An 18,456-nucleotide genomic window follows, 5' to 3' on the forward strand; every position below is an offset into this window, starting at 1 on the left:
AAAAATTGAAATATACCCTTATTAAAATGTGTTATTCTTATTTATCTTTTATTTATTTTTGTCTGCAGGCTCTTTGTGCTGTTATTATTAATAAGGAATTTACACATCTGTTTAGATTTATGCTGTCTTGTGTACAAATATGAGGCTTTTTGAGTCGCCAAGCACCCCCTTGTGGACAACCACTTTGTCTCATTGGAAAACAGTCGTTAAAAACATTTGCCACCCAATGCATCAGCCACAGTACACCATGTCTTGATTGCTTGGTACAGTGAAGACACAACACTGACATTTAACTGTCAATTATAATGATACATTAAAACACAAGGTGCGGCAAATCTCTGGGGCTTTGGCATTCCAGAACGGCCTTCTTGGCATTTAATCTGCATTTTTCTGATGCAAAAAACTAGCACTCGGAAGAACAATGCTGAGTATGTCAAAATATTCTCAAGCATAAGAAACTTCTCACCCTAATGTCTCTGAAACACATTCGACTTTCTATCTTTCTTTGAAACACAGAAACAAAGATGCTGCTCTTTTCCATATATTGGAAGTTATTTTGAAGGTCAAGCCACACAGCTGCTTTGTGTGAGGAAAAGACCTACATTTAAGTTGTTATTCACTGATAATCTTGCGTTCATTGAAGAAAAAAAACATACAGGTTTGGAACGACACGATGACAACATTTTCATTTTGGGGTGAACTGTTCCTTTAAGAGTGTGTGTATATATACCTGTAACTCTGGGTGTGGGTATATAGGGTGGCGGTTGTCTGGCAGTGTTTTCCTGAAGTGATGGTGGATTCACTGTGGAGCTGCTGAGTTCGGTCTTCGTGAATCTTTCCACCACAGCGCTGTGCTGCGTGTAACACTCTCGACAGCAGCGCTCCTTCTTTCTGTTTTTCGTCATCACAAAATTATTGCTGCAGTAGTAACAGAAAATACGGCCACACAACCTGCCAGAAACACAGTATGTGTAAATGTAAACATGAGCATTACAGCCTAATCACACCAGTCCACATTTTTGACACAAAAATACACACAGCAATATTTTAAAACAAGTCTGATTGTGAATTTTCATTCATTTTCATCATCAGATAATCTTCCAGAATATTGTAAATAATTTTGTTGTGAAAAATTGTTTGTAAACATTTTATCCTTTAATCGCATCACACTAGGTATTATAAGGTCTCAAGACAAACTTTTAAACTAATATAATCATAAGTACTGAATGCAGTGTGTCCAAAGAACTGAACCAGAATTCACTGATGAGTTTGTGCTGACTGATAGTCTGGCCTTGTTTTAATCCCAGATTCACTAAAGGAATTTTTCAGGTAATATAACGGCACAAACAAGCTCATGAAATTAGATTTGTGAATACTGATCACATTTGCGGGCCACAATTCCCCAGCGTGCAGGCCTTTTCTGAGTTCTACTTGCATGTAGCAGACTACCACGATTTGGCATGCTTTACTGGGACTAAACAGAATAGCTCCACCACGTTCATTGTAAAGGTAATTACATCAGGTAAATAGTGCTGACGCCTTTGTGAGCACGGCATATTCTATTATGAGTCTCATATGCATAGACAGACATGCCTCCCAGAAAAGAATGACATTGGCTTAGTTTAAATATGCATGACGCAGCACTATACCAGCACCTAAAGCGGCATGTCAAATAAGATCTGTGGTCAACATGACTTGGAGATTTTTACATTTTGTTCACCATACTTAGCAACTTCAAATAAAAGTGTTTTTAGAGCTGTCCTTTAAATCATAAATACTTAAAATATTAATATATCACTTCACCCACCTGCAGTGATGACGGCGCAGCCACCATGTAAACTGACTCTGACAGTCTAGACAGTGTGTGGTGTCCTTATCCACCAACCACCACTGTTCCTCTGATCTGAGCTTCTGTTCAAACTCCAGAGCATCTGATTTCTGCCACAGAGCGTCCTTATCCCTGAAAGACAGAGAGAGAGAGAGAGACAGAGAGAGAGAGAGAGGAAATGAGACACAAACAACTTTTATGTTGAAAATGTTGGTGGAGTTTATTCCAACGTTGCAAGGTGGTGTGGATGTTCGCTAGTTGCTTGTCAAAAGAGTCGCTCCTCCAAGTCTAAATAATATTCTGATAACTAGAGTGTAAGGGATTCTGGAAGGAAGGAACAAAGAATGGAAAGAAGGGAATGGAAGAAGGATGGAAGGAAGGATGAAAGAAAGAAGAAACAAATAAAGAAAAGGTAGGAAGGAATGAAGAGAAAATGGAAAATAGAAGAAAGGGTGGAAGGACGGAATAAAAAGAAAGAAAAAAGGGAAGGAAGAACCCGAAAGAAAGAAAGGAAGAAGGGTGGAAGGAAGGGTGAAAGAAAGAAAGGAAGGGAAGAAAAAAATGGAAGGATGAAAGAAAGAAGAAACAGAAAGCAAGAAAAAAATGGAAGGGAGGGTGGAAGAAAGAAAGAAAGAAAGAAAGAAAGAAAGAGGAAGGAAGGGTGGAGAAGGAAGGAGGGTGGAATAATGGAAGAAAGAAAGAAAAAATGGAAGGAAGGAGGGTGGAAGAAAGAAAGAAAAGAAAAATGGAAGGAAGAAAGAAAGAAAAAAATGAAAGAAGGGAAGAAAAAATGGAAGAAAGAAAATGAAAGAAGAAAGGGAAGAAAAAAAATGGAAGAAAACAAGACAAAAATGGAAGAAAGAAAATGAAAGAAGAAAGGGAAGAAAAAAATGGAAGAAAAAAATGGAAGGAAGAAAGAAAGAAAATGAAAGAAGAAAGGGAAGAAAAAAAATGGAAGAAAACAAGAAAAAAAATGGAAGAAAAAAGGAAGAAAGAAAATGAAAGAAGGGAAGAAAAAAATGGAAGAAAGAAAGAAAATGAAAGAAGAAAGGGAAGAAAAAATGGAAGAAAGCAAGACAAAAATGGAAGAAAGAAAATGAAAGAAGAAAGGGAAGAAAAAAATGGAAGAAAAAAATGGAAGGAAGAAAGAAAATGAAAGAAGAAAGGGAAGAAAAAAAATGGAAGAAAAAAATGAAAAAAATGGAAGAAAGAAAATGAAAGAAGAAAGGGAAGAAAAAAAATGGAAGAAAACAAGAAAAAAAATGGAAGAAAGAAAATGAAAGAAGAAAGGGAAGAAAAAGGAAGAAAGAAAGAAAATGAAAGAAGGGAAGAAAAAAATGGAAGAAAGAAAGAAAATGAAAGAAGAAAGAGCATAGAAACAACAGAAGGAACATCTACATTTCTCCTCGATGTGAACTGAATACACTGTTGGGCTCTGCTGGGTGTTTTAAATAAGAAATGATTGAGTCATATCACATCTGCCGCTGTTTGATTATATGAATAATATGATCCGCAATGAGCTTCATATTTCAAACAATTCTGGTTGCTATTTATAGATTTCCACAATATCTCACGCTGAAGTCGTACTTTTATTTATTTCTGTCTAGTACTCTCTAATCTGTCTGGCTCTGTAGAGGTTTGAGCATTCAAGTCAACAAGTGAAAGAACCTGAAATATATAAGCCAAGCTTTTAATGAGAGAGCAGCTAACAAGTTGTTTTTGGCTTGTGTGTATGTGTGTAACAGCCCCTGCAAATGTGTAATTAAACAGATACACAGCAGACAAGAACAGACTCTTGACCTCCTTTTATGCTGTTGGTTCTTGTCTGATATACACACACACTACACACTGAAATAATCAGTTTTCTATACATGTAATTATTTACATTTACATTTATGCATTTGGAAGATGCTTTTATCCAAAGCGACTTACAGAGGTTAAATGTCTTGCTCAAGGACACAATGGTGGTGGCTGTGGGGATCGAACCAACAACCTTCTGCTTAACAGTTTAGTGCTTTAGCCCACTCCGCCACTTTTTATCCATGCAACATTTTTTTTAACCATGCAACTAATAACGAACTAAGATTGAGTAAAGCTAGAGAAAATGCCTTTTCACACCCACTGCTAGAAAACAAACCTCTGATGAAAATCTTCCAGTGATTTTAATCCCTAAATATTTACAACTATTTTACACGTTTTTTTTTAACAAAACAAATCGCAAAAAAACAATCATCCAATGATATTCCTAACAATACTATTTATACTGTGAGCAAAACGTAATGTTTTTAACTCTGCTGTTTAAAGGACGATAGTAATGCACTTTGAATAAAAAAAATATATCAAGAGTTTTGAATAAAACATTTAAAATCGCAACAAAATTAGCTGTATAAATTTGTGTAAGTTATGGGCTTAATGAATATTATTGGAAAACTTGCAAAAGTTAAAACCACACCTAAATCTGTATAGTCTACAATCATGAAATGCGTTTACTTGTTCTTAATAAAGAACAAACACAATTATTCTCTTTGCAATGAATGGCTGAATACGTATATGTTCTGTATGTGTGTATTTTGTGTTGTTCTGAATGCTGAACAATAACAATGTAAACTACAAAAAGAAACAAAAGAACAAACCACTATTTTGGGCATAGAGAAGGCAATTAGACCTGCAGTGCTTGCCGATATACATACCTAATAAGTTCAATGAGCCGTTCCTCAAGGTTACTCTTGGTTTCGCCAAGATCCTCCAGTTTAGCAGCCATACTGAGATGCTGGTTCTGAGAATCTGTCAACACCTGATCCAACCTCTGCTTCAACACTTCTTTCTCCTCCTGTAATTCACTGAGAGCCTCTTTGGTACTGAGAGAAATGGAGAGAGTAAACAAGGGTTAATATTCATGTCATGCATAAAAATGCACCCTAACCAATAATACTAATACCGAATCACTTCCAGGGTCCCTAAAATGCTTATAATAAAGGCCCACTTGGAAGTCCATTAGTGATGCATTGCTACCATGTTAAAAGCAAGCCTGAATGCTGACAATTTTGGTGAGCATTTCAGTTTCACACATGCAGATCCATTATCCATGTTGCATATACCCTTTTATCGTGTGTGTGTGTGTGTGTGTTTACATTTAAACTCTTACTTTGTAACACTTTCTTGTAGTTGCTGTGTCTCGCACTCCCTCTCACGAATCAAAGTCTCACAATTAGTAATGTGAGAGTCTTTCTCCTCGATAAGACGGGAGTATTCCATATTTACTTCCTAATGTATGAATACACAAACAAACAAATTAATATATGCTGTACATACAAACACATAGAGAATGTCCTGTACACCTATTTTGCCTCTTTAAAAATGGACTATAGTAGCATTTAAAAAAACAGCATAACATTTACATTTGTAAAAAGCAGTAAATAAAGAACTTTATTTCCGAGCATAATTACCATGGCACTTGTACGCTAATTGGCAAATATCTGCAGGAAAGAAGGTGCACTGTTCCTAATTATTGCCTTAATGAGAGTCAAATTATTCAACACTGTCTGGCAATTAACCCCAATCTCTTCTTCAATTCCACTTTCTCGTGCAGCGGCTCTCAAATGAGTGAAAACAAAAGGAGCGTCCGTAGATCAGAGCCTGTTATACAGAGCCTCATTGCCTGTTACAATCAGTGCTATTAGCAACAGAGATTAATCATTAATAATAATCAGTAACATGGTGGTGTGCATATATTTGTTAATAATGTAGGTATCAAGAAACTATTAAAAGTATAAATTGACACTGTTGTAGTCTTGCCCTACTTGTAGTATCTTGAGGCTCTTTTATCAAGTAGCATCAAAACATTTACAAACCTCTAACTCGGACACTTTGGCCTCCAGTTCAGATGTCTTCTTCATCTCCATGTTTAATTGTGATTTCAAACCCTCAAACTCTCCATTAAGACTCTATATTAAAAATACAAAATATATAAGCATATGTTTTTCATTATTTTAATATAAACACATTATAAACCTATAAGTATCACTACATTACATAAAAATGTGTTTGGATTCAGCTCGGATTAATAAAATAATAATACACAAGTCTATTGGAAATGTATGCCGCATTCACATTAAGTCAGAATTACATTAGTTATGTAATTCCACAATTTCCGACTTTGTAAAACCATTCACATCATTTTCAAAACAGTTTTTTATGAAAGCACCAACTTTTCTCACTCGACCATTGTGAAATGTACAAACAACCGAAATTTCTGCGGCTTTAACTGTTAAATAGTTCCAGACTAGAAGAAACTGTTCACATCTTTGTGGAGCTCGTAATTACAGATTCGTTACTCTGAATTCTGAAAGTCCTGGCTTCTCTCACTTGGCCATTATGACCTATAAAAACAACCAAAATAGCAGCAATTTGAACTGTTAAAGACAGGTAGCTCCCAAAACATATGGTTGATGTGTCTTATAATTTTACTATTATTGATAAAGTCTAAATAATTCAGAATAGTTCAAATGTTCTCAGAAAATAAGCCAGACATTCAAAACACATCAGCAGTGAAGTCAAGACATGGATCCATTTAGGAGCATTGCCTCAGAAACGAATTATTTTTGAGTCAGAGTAGATTCTCTGACTTGTCATCTTGTAATTATGGTAATTTACAAGTGATAATGAGTGAAGAATATGTGATTCACCTGTAGATAAGAATTTGATGCATATCACATACATTTTTACCTTTATCTGGTTTTGGTAGGCCATGCTCTCGGTGCTCATCTGAAATTTCACTGATGCGGTTTCTTCTCGAGCAGCATTCCGTTCACCCTCGGTTTTGTCCAGCAGCTCCTTTAGCTCCAGCAAAGCCTCTGAAAGTTTCTCCGCCTGCTGTAGTTCTTCCTGTAGACTTGAATTTTCCTGTCGAAAAGCCACCATGCTGGCATGGAGTCGCTCCGTTTCCTTTAGACCTTGCTCTTGCAGTTCATGGAACTGAGCCGCTTTGGTAGCCCAGCTCTCTCGGGCCTCTTCCCGCTCAGTGGTCAGCTGGCAAATGGTCATTCCCATCTCTGCCATCTCAGTGTTGACACGGTGGAGACCTTCTCTGGTCTCTGCATTCTCCAGGACTAATCTTTCATTCTGGGCCTTGAGGTCTGCCAGCTCCTCTTGTACTAAGGCAAGTTCAGCAGCTCTTTTAGTACAGACAGAGGTCTCCTGGTCCAGTTGAGATGTTACAGTCTGTAGTCGTTCGCTAGAATGCAGCAGCTCATTTACATGTGCTCGGTTCTGCTCCTCTACCTGCTTCTTCAGTTGTTCAGTCAAGGTCCGAAGTTCTTCACAAGAAGCCTCAGTCACCTCCAGCTTTGCTTGTGTCTTGTCCCTCTCATCCGTCGCACTGTGGAGTTTAGCTCTGAGATCCAGCATGTCCTCCTGAAGCCTGGACACCTCCTTGACACTCAATTCCAGTTGATCCTCAAGAAGAGTCACCTTTGAAGCCATCTCCTGGGTTTCTCTAGCCTGATTTGCACTTTGTTCAAGCTGGACCTTCTCCACAGCCATCCTCTGAACCTCCAGACTCTTCATCATCTCTGTTTGTTTAACAAAGGCTCTCTCTGTTTCCATCTTCCCCATTTCCAACTCCTCCTCTCGAGCTTCAAGTTTTTCCACCCTTCTCTGATGTTCCTCGCTGACCATCTTCATGGCCTCCAACTGGGAATCCCTATCTTTAAGCTGTGCAGCCAGGTTTGCCTCATTGTATCTTGCGGCTCCAAGACTTGTCTCAAGTTCAGCAATCTGGCTTTGTATGTTCCGTACCTCCTCCTGCATGGACGTTAGAGCTGCTTTAAGAGCCACCTGAACCTCTATGAGGTCCTTGTTTTCCTGCTCCAGTTTGCCAACTGAACTCTCCGATTCCTGCAACTTCATGTTGGCGTTATGCAGCCTCTCATCCAGACTCCTGTTCTCATCTCGCATACGCTGCTCTCGTTCATCAACAGACACTTTGGCGTCATTAATCTGTGCTCGCATCTGCTTCTCTGAAGCCCTCAATCCAGCCAGCTCGCTCTCCAATGCAGATTTGTTTTCGATCAACTTTTTTATGGTCTCCTCATTCCTCTTCATTGTCTGGAGAAGCTTGCTGTTTTGCTCAATAAGCTCGGCACACCTATCTTTGAATTCGTCAATCTTCTTGGTCTGATCTTTGTAGCTATTTTCCAGTTTCCTAACAGTCTCATTCAGACTCTGTTTCTCGTTCCTAATCATCTCTGATTCTGTCTCCAGAAACTGGACCTTCTTGGTGCTGGAGAAAAGCTGAGTTTCTTTGGTCTTCAGCTGTGTCCGTAGGGTTTCGAGCTGTCCTTCAAGACCACTCATTGTCTTCTTAAGGTATTCTTTGTCCTCTTGCATCCTCTTCTTCTCATCTTTGGTCTGCTTTTCCATGGTTTCCAGAACGTGCTGTAGATCTTGCATTTGCCTCTGCAAGTTAGTGGTCTCTTTCTCTCTGACTGCAAGCACCCCCTGGAGTTTGTCCATGACATTACGCTGTTCTTCTGCTCTTGTCTGGAGTTTTTCACCATTCTCCATCAACCTGACCATTTTTATCTCTCCCTCTTTGAGTGCTTCCTCCTTCATTCTGACCTCCTCAGCCAGATGTTCTACCTGCCTCCTCCTCTCTTCTCCTTCTGTGAGAGCCTCAATCCTCCCTCTTTCTGCCTCCTTCAATTCATTTAACAGCTCATGAATCTTCTGGGTGGAGTTGAAGTCGCTGGCAGCCTTCTGCCCTTTTTCATTCAGTACCCCCTCTAGCTTAGCCATTAATTCCTCATTTCTCTGCTCTGCTGATGCCAATATGTCCTGGAGGTCCCTATGAGAAGCTTCTCTGGCATTCTCGCGTCCCCTCAAGACCTCTAGCTCATGGGATAGGACTTTTTCTCTCTCAGCTAGCACATTCAAGTTCTGCTGGAGCTCCTGATGGTTGGCTTGAGCAGCAAGAGAGAAGTCCAGCTGGCTTTGGAGAGCCACCACAACTCCACGGAGTTCAGTCGCCTCTCCACCTAACTGCTGCATCTTGTCTAGTAACTCTCTTTGCTTTAGTTCTGACTGGTCTAGCTCCAGGCGGAGTTCATCAACAGCAATAACTGAAGAATCATTTAGTCCACTAGAGTTTTGCATAGACATGTCAGATAGAAGCCCAGGCCCAAAGTCTGGACTACCAGGAAACTCATGAGCCTGCTAAGAGTTTTGTGTGTGTGTGTGTGTGTGTGTGTGTGTGTGTGTGTGTGTGTGAGAAGAGAGAGAGAGAGAGAGAGAGAGGACATTAGAAAGACATACCATACATTACACATGCACATTCTGCCTGAATTCCATGTAGACAAATTCTCATATCTTTTGGGGAGAGAAGAAGATTAGAAAAGCTCATCACTGCACTGGCTGCCAATAGTTGCTCACATTAAGTTCAAGGCACTGACGTTTCCAAATAGAACAGCCATTGGCTCTGCACCCCCTATCTACACTGAATTCTACAATTATGTGGCCTTCAGCAGCCTGCAATCGGTGGGGTAGCGGAGCCTCATGGTACCATCTCATAGGCACAAATTCACTTTCCTGGGATTTCACTTTCACCGTCCCTCGCTGGTGGAATAACCTTCCCAACTCAACCAAAAAGCCCATTTCCATGCAACTTTCAAGAAACATCTAAAAGACACAACTCTTCTATGAGAACTGTTTTCTTAAAAACAACTCTTAATCCACTCTTTAACTACTGTCTCTCACTTTTGTCTCTACTTGTACTTCACTGAGCAAACTTAAAAATTAGTATTGTGACACTTCTCATATTATTGCCTCCTTTGGATGAATTGCTAAAGCTTTATTCCTAAATTATAAATCAATTTGGATAAAAGAATTTGATATATTAGACACAGATAGATATATCTACGAATCTTGATTAATTGCAATTGTACACTTAATGCCTTTGAAAAAATTGTATCAGCTTTTATTTAACTTAAAGCAACAGAAACTTGCTGTAGGTGTGCTGATACCTGTGAGTATGTGCTGGCCAGACTGTTGATGCTGGAACTACGACTCGGTGGTTTCCACATGTGACTCGGAGAGCTAGTCATACCCAGTGTTCTCCTGTAGCATAATTTTTTCCATCTTGAAATCAACTCAACTGAATGATACTCAAATTATTTAGATACAAATACATGCAAACACAAACAAACACACTATTTCCTTTATAAATATCCTCTGTCATGGCAAGTGGACCATAAATCTGAATTATAATTATATGTGTGCCAGTGTGAGTAAGTTTGTGTTCATCTACTGTTGATATAATATTTTTGTATTATAAATTACCGTAGCCTCTTACCTTGCAAAAGTGGGCCATGCTGAATCAAGGTCATGACCCCGGGAAGCCACATCAAATTGAACATCATTGAGCTCATAGAGGTAATTAATGATATCCACACTGAGATGAGGTTTCAGGAATGGACTGCGGGAATTATACCAGTCACTACAGAAAAAAAGACCAGAAATTATTTTGCTTTAACTGGAGTGCAAATCCGACCCTCGACAAGCTATTCAGCTTCAAAAAAATTTCTTCAATTAATTAATTAGGGTGCCACCTTAATTAATGCAGAGGTTTCAATAGCACTAACTGTTGCAAAATGTTAAGCTAAGTATGATAACAGCTTATAAGCAACAACCTCCTTCATAACCTAATTCAAACCATGACCAACCTTTCGTTTTAGTAAAAAGTGTCTTTTTTAGCAATCTCCTTTAGGAACTTTCAAAGTAAATAAATTCACTGTCCCAATTTGCATACTATCTGTCTTTAAAAGTATGTGAGATTAAAATTACTGCATCTCAAATCACAATATATTGAAAATTGTATGTTGTTCGGAAGGAAATTTGTACTAAAGTGGCATTCAAATGATCACAACTATAGTCAGGACATTACTGATGTAAAAACCAGCACCATCACTATTTGAAAAAAGTAATTTTTGATCAAATCTAGACAGGTCCCATTTCCAGCAGCACTCACTCCAACATCTAATCCTTGAGGAATCATGCGAAATTGCCAATGTGGTGCTAGAAAATCACTTGCCATTATATCAGACACTGCTGAAAGCTATTTGGTTCATTAAATGATGCTTAACATTGTCTTTGTGTTTGTTTTTGAGTTGCCAGAGTATGCAATAGACTGGCATGTCTTAAGGTCAATATTAGGTCAAAAATGGCAACAAAAAAAACAGCTTTCTCTAGAAACTCATCAGTCAATCATTGTTTTGAGGACTGAAGCCGATACAATGCTTGAAATTGCCAAATATAGATTTCATTCAAAGGTGTTCACTACAGTCTTCAAAGACAAAGGACAACTGGCTCTAACAAGGACAGAAAGAGATGTGGAAGACCAGATGTACAACTGATCCAGAGGATAAGTACATCAGAGTCTCTAGTTTGAGAAATAGACGCCTCACATGTCCTCAGCTGACAGCTTCATTGAATTCTACCCGCTCAACACCAGTTTCATGTACAACAGTAAAGAGAAGACGCAGGGGTGCAGGACTTATGGGAAGAATTGTAAAGAAAAAGCCACTTTTGAAACAGACATTGGAAAAGTGTGTTATGGATCTTAACCCCATTGAGCTTTTGATCAGTTAGACTGTAAGGTGCGTGAGAAGTGCCCGACAAGACAGTCACATCTATGTCAAGTGCTACAGGAAGTGTGTGGTGAAATGTTACCTGAGTATCTGGACAAACTGACAGCTAGAATGCCAAAGATCTGCAAAGCCGTCATTGCTGCACATGGAGGATTTTTTGATGAGAACTCATTAAGTAGTTTAAGAAGTTATGAACATTTCTTTCAAATTGTAATAGTAATTTTTCATGTTATTAATATCCTGACTATACATTGTGATCAGTTGAAGTCCACTTTGATGAATAAAAGCACCAATTTCTTTCCATAAGAGCAAAACATGTACATTATTCCAAACTTTTGGCCGCCAGTGTATTTCCGTTGGATATCAAAATGTGCATCAGTGTATCATTTTTTAGGTAATATAGCAGTAGCAGTATAAAAGATTTAGTTTAAGAATTTGTTTGTACTAGTATTACCATTAAATTAAATTATGTTTTTTTGTTTATTAAAAAAAAGAAAAGAGAAAAAGTTACTGCCTTCAAGCAATGTCATTTGATCAAGCTATGGATGTAATGTGCCCTTTGTGCATTACATAAACCGCATTGTCTCAGAGAATCAATAAACAATGCACAAAAATATGGAAATCCACATGAATATTAAGGACATATGAACCTTAACCTTTTCATTAGAACAGGGAAGCAATTTTAAAGAAGTAATATTATGTAAGGGAAGCATTGTTAGCATTGTTTCTAATGAATTCATCTATGTGAAGTAAATATACCGTAAATACAACACGAGGAATCAGCAGGTTTTGCCTTTTTAGGTTTAGACAACTTAACTTATTTGTGTGATTTATCTGATTGGACAACCACTGATGGGTGTATATTTTTTCACTTTGCTCTTAAATGTCTGAAATTCTGCATTAAAATGTGTTTTTGCTAAATTTGTGCGTTATTGTGCTTCAATTTGCAGGCAACTCAATTCTGGGATATTCAGAATATTTAAAGGAAAAAGAAAGTGACCTTTTGTGGCAGTGAATGAACAAAAGCTGTCATTGCAGCAAAAATTTCCACCATAATAAAATAGCTATTTCTCAACCGCAGAGCTTAAAAGTAAAAATGTTAATAATTCTAAAGTATTCTTGGTAATGAGAAAATTGGTTAAGGGTCTGAATATTTTGCAATGCCCTGTCAAGTCCATGTCTCTGAAGAGAGATGACCAGCATTGACAGGATGGTGAGAAGTGAAAGTGGGGTGTTACCTGGTGACCTTTTGGTCCATAAGGCACTGTTGAAGGGTGTCAGCGAGTCGCTGGTGTACCAGCGAGTAACGGATAAATGCTCTGCCTTTACCCAGAGACGTCTTTAGCTAAGAGAGAAAGAGCAAAGCTCTATGAGAACCCAGCACAAAATCACATGGAAAATAATCTATTTCAATCTACTAGATCTTTAAAAAGGTTTCCATTCAAAAATAACTTTTTTCATTTTGCTTTTATCAGGCAATACCGATGATTGGCTGATTCATCGGTGCATCAGTAATTTGAACTGATGATGAGTGGACCTATTCTCTTTTGCTGTGACACAATTGAATAACCAATTTTACAAATGTGGCCATACAAAATAAAATGTTCAATTTTAAGCAACATTATCATAATGTCCTGCTTTCACCCATTGTTAAGTAAATTTTGACCCCCCCAAATTTAGTATTCCACCACTGAAACTAGCCACACCACAGCAAGAGGAAGTTGGTCATCATGTGGTGACAAAAGAAATAAACCAGATTGATCACAATATTAAATGGATGGCACACAGAAGTGGCATTTTAAAACAGAACATGCCATTTGGGTCAGTGTATATTTGAGATTATACTAGGAACAACCTTATTGTATCAGTACAATTTGAGTGAGAAAAAGGAACTGTAAGTAGCACATAGAGAGGTTTGTTTAAACAAAAGGTTTTTTGTATGTGTGCTGGACTGCTGGTATGTGTAGGCACATTCTTTGATTTACCAGATGTCCCACTACTAAAACAGATGATCCATGCATGATCATGTTTGAATGCAGGTTTGAAGCGAATGAGACATTAAGTCTGTTTACCTCTGCAATAGATTTAACAAAGCGAATTCCATTGTTTGCTCCTTTGATTTTGGCCAGACAATCACTGAAATAATCCCAGTAGTCTTTTCTCCAACCCAGAAATGTTGTTTTCTCCTTCTGGTCAAACTGAGTATGACAATAAGATAACATTTCAGATAAATGACTATGAAACATCTTAAAAACAAACTCAGAAATAAACAATATCATCAACTATATATATATATATATATATATAAAATAATTTTCTTATTTAAATTGCTTCAATGTAGTTTGCTACTTTTAATCAGTTGCTTGTAGTGTAGCAAACTACTTTATTTAAAGAGTAACTTGACGGTAGTTTAAGTACTTTAAGTTACGAGTAGTTTCACTGGTTTTCATAGAGAATTACAGCTAATTCGGCCACCTTTTGACCCAAATCAAAGTCAAAAAAGTGTCCTGATTTGATTTCATCGAACTAATTAATGCCTTCAAGCAGATTTAGCAAGTTCATTTTAAAATCTTTAGTCTTTTAACTGTAACTCCCAATAACCCTCAAAATGTGCAGTTTTAGCTTTCTCATAATTTAAACTAATGCACCTACCTGTAGATACATTTTGTATGCCAATACCAATATCCGATTATTTACAATAACATTTGCCCATACCGATAGCTTGGTGGTTTTGCTTTTTTAAAATCACTGAAACATCTTAAAAACATAAATAAGTCTAAATTATTTTGGAATCAGGTTGTTTTCTTTATGTGTTGCCAGTTTTAGAGCAGGTGTTAATTGATAGTTGAGCGGGAGGTGCTTTATTGTTGCCCAGGATGCAAAAGGAATGTTTTGGACCATGTTTAAACCTGTATTTAGTGTTGTCCATTTGTGATCAGATCACCCAAGAAAGATGTTAATGCCAGGTGTAAATGGGCCTACAAAAAAAGTGTACACTACACGACTTCCAGTCGGCGCCCTGCGACTCACAGTCCAATTTTTCGTTGAGCTGGTGCAAACTTTTTAGCCCATGAGCCAAGGTGGCTGGTAGATGAAAAATTTACCAGCCAGTCAGATTTCATCCTGGACTTTTTATTTATACATTTTTGTTTAATATATTGCATCTTGCAAGTGGAATTTGCAGACATGAGAGACAAATAAACAATATTGTAAGCATGTTTAAAAGTGAACAGTTTGAACTCCAGGACTGTAGTGCATCAACTACACAACCATTTGTCCCTGACTGAGGCCATGTGTTCACTGGTATTAAGATGCGTTTTAGGTGATCCAATCACAAATGTACAAGCAAGACATCACCATTACACCTGGTCGTCTCTTTTGACCACTTGTGTTCGAATTTCGAACAGAGAGCAGGGTCTGCAATTAACACCCACTAAGTGCCAATGCGGGTACATTTTCTATTTGGCTGGGGAATTTAGTTGCGTCATACGTCACTCTGGCAGGCGCATTTTTGTCAGTTTGTGTCAGCTTGTAAAATAATGTAACATGTTCCAGTTTTGTCATCAAGGGGGCTCTGTAGGTCTTCAGTCAATAAGGTTGCAGGCATTTACATGGAACGGCTCTCATTAGCTAATCCTGCTGCTCATCGAAAGTCTCAGTTAGCAGTGGGGATATCGCGCTCATGTACTTGTACTCTTGATTTTGTAAAAATGCTCCGATACCATCTGACCATCTGATGCCATTCCGTAAACATTCAGTTTGAAATGCTAATAATAACAAAAATGAGTGATTTGTAAATTATATTCACCCGTTGCTATATTGAAAGCACTACAACTAAACATTATATGATGTTTTACCCTGTGAATTTCATTATTGTTTTTTTAAATGTACAGTAATTTCAAATCAGATGATTGCAACATGCTCCAAAAAAGTTGGGACAGTCGGGTGTTTACCACTGTGAAACATCACCATTTCTTTTAATGGTGTGCCCAAATGCACTGAAGACACAAGCTTTTTAAGTTTAGAAAGTGGAATTGTCCCACATTCATCCATTATGTAGGTCTTCAGCTGCACAATTGTATGGGGCCTTCATTGCCGGATGGTGTGCTTAATAATGCGCAGTTGGAGACAGGTCAAGACAGCAGGCAGGCCAATCTAACACCCACACTCTCTGCTTACAGCCATGCACTTATAATCCGGGCAGTATGTGGTTTGAAGTTGTCCTGCTGGAAAAAGCAGAGACATCCCTGGAAAAGACGGTGCTGGATGGCAGCATATGTTGCTAAATCTTTTTTACATATCTCTCAGCATTAATGGTGTTCTCACAGATGTGCGAGTTACCCATGCCATGGGCACTAACACACCCCTGGCCCATACAGACACTGGCTTTTGGACCTGACGCTGACAACAGCTTGGATGGTCCTTTTCCTCTTTGGACCTGACAACACAACGGCTGTGTTTTTCAAAAACGATTTGAAATGTGGACTCATCGGACCAAAAAACACAGTTCCACTGTTCTACTTCCCATCTAAGATGAGACAGAGCCCAGAGAAGTTGGCAGCGCTTCTGGACAGTGTTGATGTATGGCTTCTCCTTTACATAGTACTACTAACAAAGGTTTACTAAAGTAATCCCAAGCCCATGTTCATGATATCCATTAAAAAATGAATTATGTTTTTTTAAGACAGTGACGTCTAAGTGATCAGAGATCCTGCACATTCAGAAGTGGTTTTCGTCTTGCCCTTTACGCAATGAGATTTGACCAGATTCCTTGAATCTTTTAACTATAATGTGCACTTTAGAGAGTGAAATGCCCAAAATCCTTCCAATTTGTCATTGGTGGACATTGTTTTCAAAGGGCTAGATTATTTGCTGAAGCCTCTGTTGGCAAATTGACAAGTCTCGAACGACCCTTGCTCTTGAGGGACTCGGCTGTTTTTGGAGGCTCTTTATATACTATGACATGATTGCCTCACCTGTTTCACATCGTCTTGTTATTTCAACTCGTCAAATTGTTATAAGAGTTAAATTGCCCGTATCAACCTTTTTGGAGTATGTTGCAATCATCTGATTTGAAATTACAATAAATAAACAAAACTTGTCAGGACAGTGTGCACACCTGACCACAAGACATCTAGATTAGGGTTGCCACCCGTCCCGTAAAAGATAAAATGATGCGTTCTGTATGGAAACAATATGGGACGCAATTTGTTCCTTATTTAATCTGGTCAGATGGTGTCACGGTGAAATCATTCCAGATCGCAAATTTAACATTGATATGAGCTGGAAAAATTGCCTACGTGGGTAAGGGACCGTCTGAATAGTCCATACATTCTGCTAAAATGTGCTAATACCGTGGAGGGTGCGGTAAGGGACGGTCTGAAAAGTCCACAAACTGAGTTTTTTCTATATAAATGTTCAATAAGATCAAACAATGTATGAATACAATCATAAAGACAAGTACAGGTGAAGGAAAAAAATAAACAAATAAAATAAATAAAAATAATAAAAAAAAAATATATATATATGTATAAACCATCCAAAATGTATACATAAATAAGATAAAAGACAAATAATTGAAAATATTTAAATAAATATATATTTTATATATCAATGATGTATTTTTTTTATAAGTCATGGTTCTGGAAAGTTCTCATTTTAGCATATATGAAAGGATATACAATTTTTATTAATAATGCATATTAACATCCATCCATCCATCCATCTTCAACCGCTTATCCGAAGTCTGGTCGCGGGGGCAGCTGCTCCAGCAGGGGGCCCCAAACTTCCCTATCCCGAGCCACATTAACCAGCTCTGACTGGGCTGACCCGAGGCGTTCCCAGGCCAGTGTGGAGATGTAATCTCTCCACCTAGTCCTGGGTCTTCCCGAGGCCTCCTCCCAGCTGGACGTGCCTGAAACACCTCCCTAGGGAGGCGGCCAGGGGGCATCCTTACCAGATGCCCAAACCACCTCAACTGACTCCTTTCAACGCAAAGGAGCAGCGGCTCTACTCCGAGCTCCTCAAGGATGACTGAGCTCCTCACCCTATCTCTAAGGGAGAAGCCCGCCACCCTTCTGAGGAAGCCCATTTCGGCCGCTTGTACTCGCGACCTAGTTCTTTCGGTCATGACCCAACCTTCATGACCATAGGTGAGGGTAGGAACAAAAATTGACCGGTAAATCGAGAGCTTTGCCTTTAGGCTCAGCTCTCTTTTCGTGACAACGGTGCGATAGAGCGAGTGCAATACCGCCCCTGCTGCCCCGACTCTCCGGCCAACCTCCCGCTCCATTGTCCCCTCACTCGTGAACAAGACCCCGAGGTACTTGAACCCCTTCACTTGGGGCAAAACCTCATTCCCTACCTGGAGTACGCACTCCATCGGTTTCCTGCTGAGAACCATGGCCTCAGATTTAGTGCATATTAACATTTATTGCTAAAACTGTGGAGGATGTGGTAAGGGTCCGTGATCTCCCTCCCCAAGTGGAAACCCTTGTATGGATATCAAGCTGTTTTGAAAACAGTCGTAGCGTCTCAGACTCATCTCGGCCTGTCGCAGGAGTGCGCACACAACAGGACCGCTCGTCGTGAGATCTGAGACTTCTCAATGCAGACCAGTCTGCGAATCAAAACTTCTAAGGAGATGAGCATGAATCATGTAGTGTACACTAGGCTTTACCTGAAGCAGGTACTCCAGTTTGTAGGAGAACTTCTGCAGGTTAGGACTGTCATCTGTAATGGGCTCGCCACTCTCCTTATACTCCTTTGCCAATTCTGTTACAGCATCTGTAAGGAAAAACAATTGGAAAAAAGCAAAATGGCATGACAACCAGAAAAACATAAACATATATGAGAATTCAATTCATATTCATAATTTCCCCAACATGTCAATTTTCACTTTTTCTACTAGGGTTGAAGAATTGCTCCCAAACTTAGTTTAAAAGGCCTACATTTCACAGTAGGGGTACCACTCTATTTCTACTTCTA

General features: G+C 38.8%; 1 protein-coding gene across 1 annotated transcript in view; it reads right to left on the reverse strand.

Annotated features, from left to right (window-relative positions):
- The window catches only part of fyco1a (FYVE and coiled-coil domain autophagy adaptor 1a), a 29,353-nt gene that overhangs the window by 9,618 nt on the left and 1,279 nt on the right, over positions 1 to 18,456 (reverse strand). The window contains exons 3-13 of the mRNA XM_052091763.1: positions 18,149 to 18,255; positions 13,542 to 13,667; positions 12,708 to 12,814; positions 10,176 to 10,319; positions 9,847 to 9,940; positions 6,554 to 9,040; positions 5,680 to 5,772; positions 4,974 to 5,092; positions 4,519 to 4,686; positions 1,808 to 1,960; positions 731 to 951 (exon numbers count right to left, since the gene is read on the reverse strand). Coding sequence (XP_051947723.1) covers positions 731 to 951; positions 1,808 to 1,960; positions 4,519 to 4,686; positions 4,974 to 5,092; positions 5,680 to 5,772; positions 6,554 to 9,040; positions 9,847 to 9,940; positions 10,176 to 10,319; positions 12,708 to 12,814; positions 13,542 to 13,667; positions 18,149 to 18,255 — 3,819 coding nt within the window. The remainder of the gene's footprint in view (positions 1 to 730; positions 952 to 1,807; positions 1,961 to 4,518; positions 4,687 to 4,973; positions 5,093 to 5,679; positions 5,773 to 6,553; positions 9,041 to 9,846; positions 9,941 to 10,175; positions 10,320 to 12,707; positions 12,815 to 13,541; positions 13,668 to 18,148; positions 18,256 to 18,456) is intronic.

Source organism: Xyrauchen texanus, chromosome 25 (genome assembly GCF_025860055.1).
Source record: "Xyrauchen texanus isolate HMW12.3.18 chromosome 25, RBS_HiC_50CHRs, whole genome shotgun sequence".
Lineage (NCBI taxonomy): Eukaryota > Metazoa > Chordata > Actinopteri > Cypriniformes > Catostomidae > Xyrauchen > Xyrauchen texanus.